Source organism: Lissotriton vulgaris, chromosome 1_1 (assembly GCF_964263255.1).
Source record: "Lissotriton vulgaris chromosome 1_1, aLisVul1.2, whole genome shotgun sequence".
Taxonomy (NCBI): domain Eukaryota; kingdom Metazoa; phylum Chordata; class Amphibia; order Caudata; family Salamandridae; genus Lissotriton; species Lissotriton vulgaris.
In genome coordinates this window covers 914,829,458-914,835,457 of record NC_141685.1, presented here as the reverse complement: position 1 = coordinate 914,835,457, position 6,000 = coordinate 914,829,458, and the positions used below count along the sequence as shown (strand labels likewise).

The 6,000-nt window shown below is 38.8% G+C and overlaps 1 protein-coding gene across 1 annotated transcript in view; it reads left to right on the top strand.

Moving 5' to 3' along the window:
• Nucleotides 1–332: 332 nt before the first annotated feature.
• CDC37 (cell division cycle 37, HSP90 cochaperone) overlaps nucleotides 333–6,000 on the top strand; it is a 116,664-nt gene continuing 110,996 nt past the window's right edge. Inside the window, exon 1 of the mRNA XM_086959059.1 lies at nucleotides 333–741. Coding sequence (XP_086815185.1) covers nucleotides 640–741 — 102 coding nt within the window. The 5' untranslated portion in view covers nucleotides 333–639. The remainder of the gene's footprint in view (nucleotides 742–6,000) is intronic.

The following is a 6,000-nucleotide window of genomic DNA, read 5'->3' as shown; positions in this document are numbered from 1 at the left end:
GCCCAACTGTAAACCTTTTCCCTTCAAGTTGACAAAGACAGTGACAATGAGCCAAAAGAATACTTTATAACTATAAACCAAAAGCACATATATGGAAACGTATTGTAAAAATAAAATATGTTATTTTAAAAGAAAAAAAGCATGGTTCCAATCGTTTGGCTTTCACGCAAATAACCGGGGTCGTCAGTGTTCAATCCGAACACACTCCCCTCCAAGATGGCCGCCTATTCCACAACCAAGTGCACAGAACCTTAAAAACATACTGCGCGCCATAATAGAATCAGGCAATAAGTAATAGCGACCTTTTTAACCACGCCTCTTTTTCTCCTTGAGGCGGTGACCAGATCTAACACTTTGACTGACCCAAACAAGGCTGCCGCATAGGACCGAAAACGTGCGGCATGGGCAGGTCTTGGCGTCAGTTGCGTTTTGCCGGAAGTGAAAGGGGTGGGTTTTTGCTGTGCGTTGAATTGGAAGGAGGTTTCCAGAAGAGTTTTCTCGAGGGGGTGGAGGCATTTTGCAGCGGAGCTGTCGCCTTAAACTGTCCCGGCTGCAGCAGTAGGTGCACGGGGCATTGGATTCGAGCATCAAGGCATACCAGAGGCTGCACAACAGCAGGCAGGCGGAACAAGCCACAGGATGGTGGACTACAGCGTTTGGGACAAGATTGAGGTGTCTGATGATGAGGACGAAACGCATCCCAACATCGACACGCCCAGCCTCTTTCGCTGGAGGCACCAGGTGTGTGGGTCATGGCATGGAGGCACCAGGTGTGGGTAGGGATGGTCTAGTGTTGAAGTAAAATCTAGTAGTGGGCATGATATAGTTAGATGAAGATGCAGAATTTGGGATCAATAGGGCAAACCGGTATAGAATTTACGAGCAAAGCATGGACAAACAAAATATAGGGATTATGGTGGTGCATGGCAGGGCACCGTGACACCAGGTAAGGAGCTGGCAGGCCATCGGGTACGGAGCAGCATGGGCACCAGTGGGGTGAACAACTTTCCAAAACTGTACGAGGCTATCGACATAGAAGCAGGACTATATTATGGCACTCACTTTGACGTTAGTGCTACAATGACGGCAATCACCGATTTGTGGCTCCTAAGTAATTGGGTTGTACGTTTTTCCGCCTTCGGGTAATTGAAGAATGCAAAACATAGAATCCTTATTTACAAAGGGCTCTAACCTATACGATTACCCTTTAAATAGTCGGCATACCAAGTACAATCTCTGATAGGGTACCAGGTGGAAAGACAGAAAGGACCCATGATGAATCCTCAAGATAACCGGGGAGGCCTATGGAGAAGCCTATTGGGACAGACTAGTGGTGTAACTTAAGGGAGCAAGTAACGGGACAACGAAGGCAGACCGTTAACAGTCAATGTAGGGCCCCTGAAAGAGCAAGGAAACCTGAAAATGTATGACTTTGTATTATTTATTTGAATGTGGCAGAGCACGGAAATGCCAAGCTACACGTTGACTGTAATTATTCATGGTACGGCAGAATTGGATTTAATAAGTAGGATTTTATGTCATGGTCACTACCAAATGGTTCGCTATTTCAGAGTGCTTTATTACACTATGCTCAGTTTGTCAACATCAGTGTCAAGTAGGAACGGAGGCATAATCTAGATGAAACTAAGGTTTAATAGTAGTAAAAAAGGAAGCACCTCGGGCTACATCTCTTTCTGCACTGGGAGGCCCGCGACAACTGACACCCTTGTATCACAAACCCGATCAGATGCTCTAGAACATCTAGATCGTGCCATGAGACAAGGTATTCAAAAGACAACACAAGAAAACATACGCGTGCATGCAACCACGCAGAGAAATAGAACAGGCATTATTGAACACATCGTCCCTCCTTTATTGAACAAAAAATAATAATGAAAATAAAAATAGAACATTACAATATCATTTTTCAAATTGGTTTTTGGGGAAAGATACAAAGTCAGACATCCAATTAGTTTTTTTCCGTGAGTGTTTACCTACGTTTTCAGTACAGATTATGTTGTTGTGAATATTGCTAACACTTGGAACATTGCTAACATTTGGAATAGAAACCTGACTTTCAACTACAACTTCATCATGTAAGGCATCTAGGGACTTTGATTCTGCTGAATTTAGTTTGTATTTAGTACAATTGTTAGTGTTCTCCTACACATCTTTGTCGGCTGTGAGAATAGCAATTCTGCTCAAATTCCAAACTTTGTTTTTAGATAATCTCACTGTTTTTTTAAAAACCTCTTTAATTTCAAAAAGACCCATTAACTGTCTCTCTCCTTTTAACTTTCCAGGGTTTCTTCACTTTCACAAACATGGCAATCTTTACAATAGGATCCTGTTTTGAACCTTTCTTTTTGTCAAAATATTCCTTGTTTGTGGCATGAGTCTGAGCAGTTCTTTCTTTGACATTTGATAAATCTAGTTTAGATGAGGTAGGAGATAACCATGAAGGATTGCATTTGGTCCTAGGAAGTCCACCTCTCATAATTTTAAAGGAGAATAACCTGTCATGACGTTAGTGGTAGTTCTATACATCCACACAGTTTTGAGAACTTGTAATTCTCATGTATTATCTACTCCAGCAGATTGTATGGCTCTCTTGAGAACTTTGTTACATCTCTCAATAACACCATTGTCACTAGGGTTATACAGGGAAGTTGTACAATGAGTTATACCAACTCTCTTGAAGTAATCTGTAGCTTTATTGGATAAAAACTGGACACCATTGTCCATGATAAGACGTACACGTAAGCCTTCTTCAGTGAAAGTCTCATCCAGAAAAACGAAAACAGAATCAGTATCAATTTTTTTCTATAATTTTGATAACAGACCATCTTGAAAAAAATCTGTAGGTGCTGGAATACATTTAGAATTAGGCCCCACAGGTCCCATGATATCCATGGCAATAGTATTCCATGGGTTGACAGGAATTATATAATTTCCCATGTTGGGTTGGAGGGTAACAAGCGATTTTATCAGAATTGGCAAAAGTGACAGTTTCTCACAATACGTTCAATGAACATGTCCATACCTGGCAACCAAAATCCATTCTTCACTGTTTGATTGGTTCTGAATATACCACTGTGACCTTCATGACCATGGAGAAATATGCTGCGTCTTAATTTGCTCGGGGGACTCGCAATATCCACTCTTTTGAGTATACCATCTATGCATAATGATTAACTTCTAAGGTCCCAAAAACGTCTGAGCTCAGAATCAATGTTTTTTTTGTTGGGCCCCACTCACTCAAAATATAGCTATCTACTCTCTTTAATAGAACATCATTGGCACATTCTTTACACCAAACAGCTTGATCAATAGGCATGGAACCCTCATCATGTACTAAAGCAATTTGAAAATCATCCCATTCATTGTGAACATCTTCCCTGATAAATAGAGGCATTCTAGGTATGATGTCACCAGTAAAGTTTTCTTTACTAGGAACATAAACCATAGTGTAAATAAAATCTTGTAGACGCATGGACATACGTGCAATGCGTGCAGAAGCTTTTAACATGCCTTCAGTGGTAAGCAAACATACTAAAGGTTTGTGGTCGCTTTTATTAAACACTCTTTTCTCCAGACACATGCTCTAAAATGCTCCAAGCCCCAACACATGCTAAGGCTTCTCTTTCTATAGTAGAATATGTTTCTTCTGCCAGGGTTAATGCTCTGGAAGCATGTGCAATTATGTATTCCTTACCCGACTTAGACTTTTGTGCTAGTACAGCTCCTAGCCCCTAAAAACTGACATCAGCGGTGATAATGCACATAAGTGAAGGATCAAAACAAAAGAGAAGTGGCAACACAAATAGCTTTTTTTTTAACATCAAGAAATTCTGTTTCACACTCACTTGACCATGCAAACTTATTTGTGTTCTTTACTAATTGTCTAATGTTAAATGTGCAACATAAGAAATTTGGAATGTACTTTGAGTAAAATTCAGTTCATCCTAAGAAGGATCTTATATCATCTTTGGATTTAGGATGAGGTGCAGCTTGTATGGCTTCAACTAAATCAGATTTAGGTTTTATACCTTTTTCAGAGCTCATGTCCAAGATATGTTACAGATCTCATTCCAAATTTGCACTTTGCATGTTTAATGGTCAAATCATGGTCACTAAGAGTACTGAGTATGTTTACCAATGCTGAAATGTGTTTCTGTTCATCACCCCCAAAACTAATGTCCTCTTGAAAACAAATGAAAATGTGGCTAGTCAACTGAAATGTTAACTCAGACTTAGCTGCACACAACTTAAATGGATTCATAATGATCTAGCACTTTTATTTCTTTCACTAATACTATTTATTTCGGTTAATTCACAGTAAATTCCATCATATTCAGTGAGATACAACTTGTTTTTACTAATTTACATTTGCAAGAGCATTTTTAAAAAACACATCATTCAATATACAGAAAAAACAATCAATCCTAGCTTAGGTTGTCAATCGCCCAATGCATTTCGGGACACGTAGAAAGTCCCTTCGTCAGGGGCAACACTGTAAATGAAAGATAATATACAGGCACATCAGTTAGTTTTAAACGATGGTAACATTTTAACATGATGCAACTGATTTACTTAAATTGGAACAGATTGAATTGAAAACTGGAAATGACTACATTCTGTGTACAATAGATGTGGTGTCTTCGTACACCTCAATTGGACATACGGATGGATTGGAAGCTGAAGAATGGTTGTTGTTACAGCACCCAGAAATTGAATTGAATCCAGTATTTTTACTAGAACTGACACAGTTTTGTTTAGAGAACAGCTATTTCAGATGGGCAGATACATTCTATATGCAACTTAATGGAACTTCAATGGGCTTTACTGGAGCTCCAGTATATGCCAATACTTATATGGCTAAATTTGAGGAAGATCATATCTTTGACAAGGAGTGGACTGACAATCTTGAATTCTTCTGTCGTTTTATCGATGATATTTTCCTAATATGGTCCGGTTCAGAAACACAATTGGAGAATAACATATCAAATCTGAACTTAAGGAATCCACGAATTCAAGTTACACAAACCACAAGCAGATCAAGGATAGCATACCTAGATGTCAATGTTGAATTAGAAGGAGAACACATCACCACTACACTTCATCGAAAATCAACGGACAAAAATAGTATTTTACACTTCCAAAGTTTTCACCCTCAAAATCTGTTAAAACATGTACCATATTCACAATTCCTAAGATTAAGGAGAATAGTGACAAAGAAAGATGAATGTATTGAATATATCAACGAGTACAAGGAGAATTACAAGAGGAGAGGTTATCCTGAAAGACTATTGGAAGAAGCACAGACTAAGGCTCTTAAAGAAGATAGAAACACCTTATTGTTGAAAAAAGAAAAGATTGAACACAAGCGTAACGTGTTTGTCTCTAAATATTCGATTAACTCTCAGAAAATTAAGAACATCATAAACAAAAGATCGGAACTTTTGCAACAGGAAGCTGATTTTCACAACATTTTCTCAGACAGACCTTTTTTTGCCTACACTCGTTCCAAAAACATCAAAGAACTGCTCAGTCAAAAAAACACAAAAAATGAAGGTTTATAAAGGATTGCATGCATTGTAACAACGCAATCACAGGAAACGTGATTTCTCATCCTCAGACAGGAAAATCGACCAGATTGAAATTTGAAGGTGATTGTAAAACAAATCAGGTCATATATACCATCAAGTGTCCATGTGGGCTACTTTATGTAGGAAAAACGCGCATAAACTAAAAATTCGTATCTCGGAGCATAAAAGCAGGATTCAAAACCAGTCCACTACATCACCCTTAGCACTACATTGGCAAGAAAAACATCACACTATAGCACAGCTGAGATTCCAAATACTTGAGGTAGTGTCATTCCAAGAAGGTACTGATATGAACAAAAAACTACTACAGAGAAACATATTGGATTAAAATGCTTGGTACTCTGACCCCAGGGGGTCTTAATTATCGCATTGAACTTAGCAGCTATCTGTA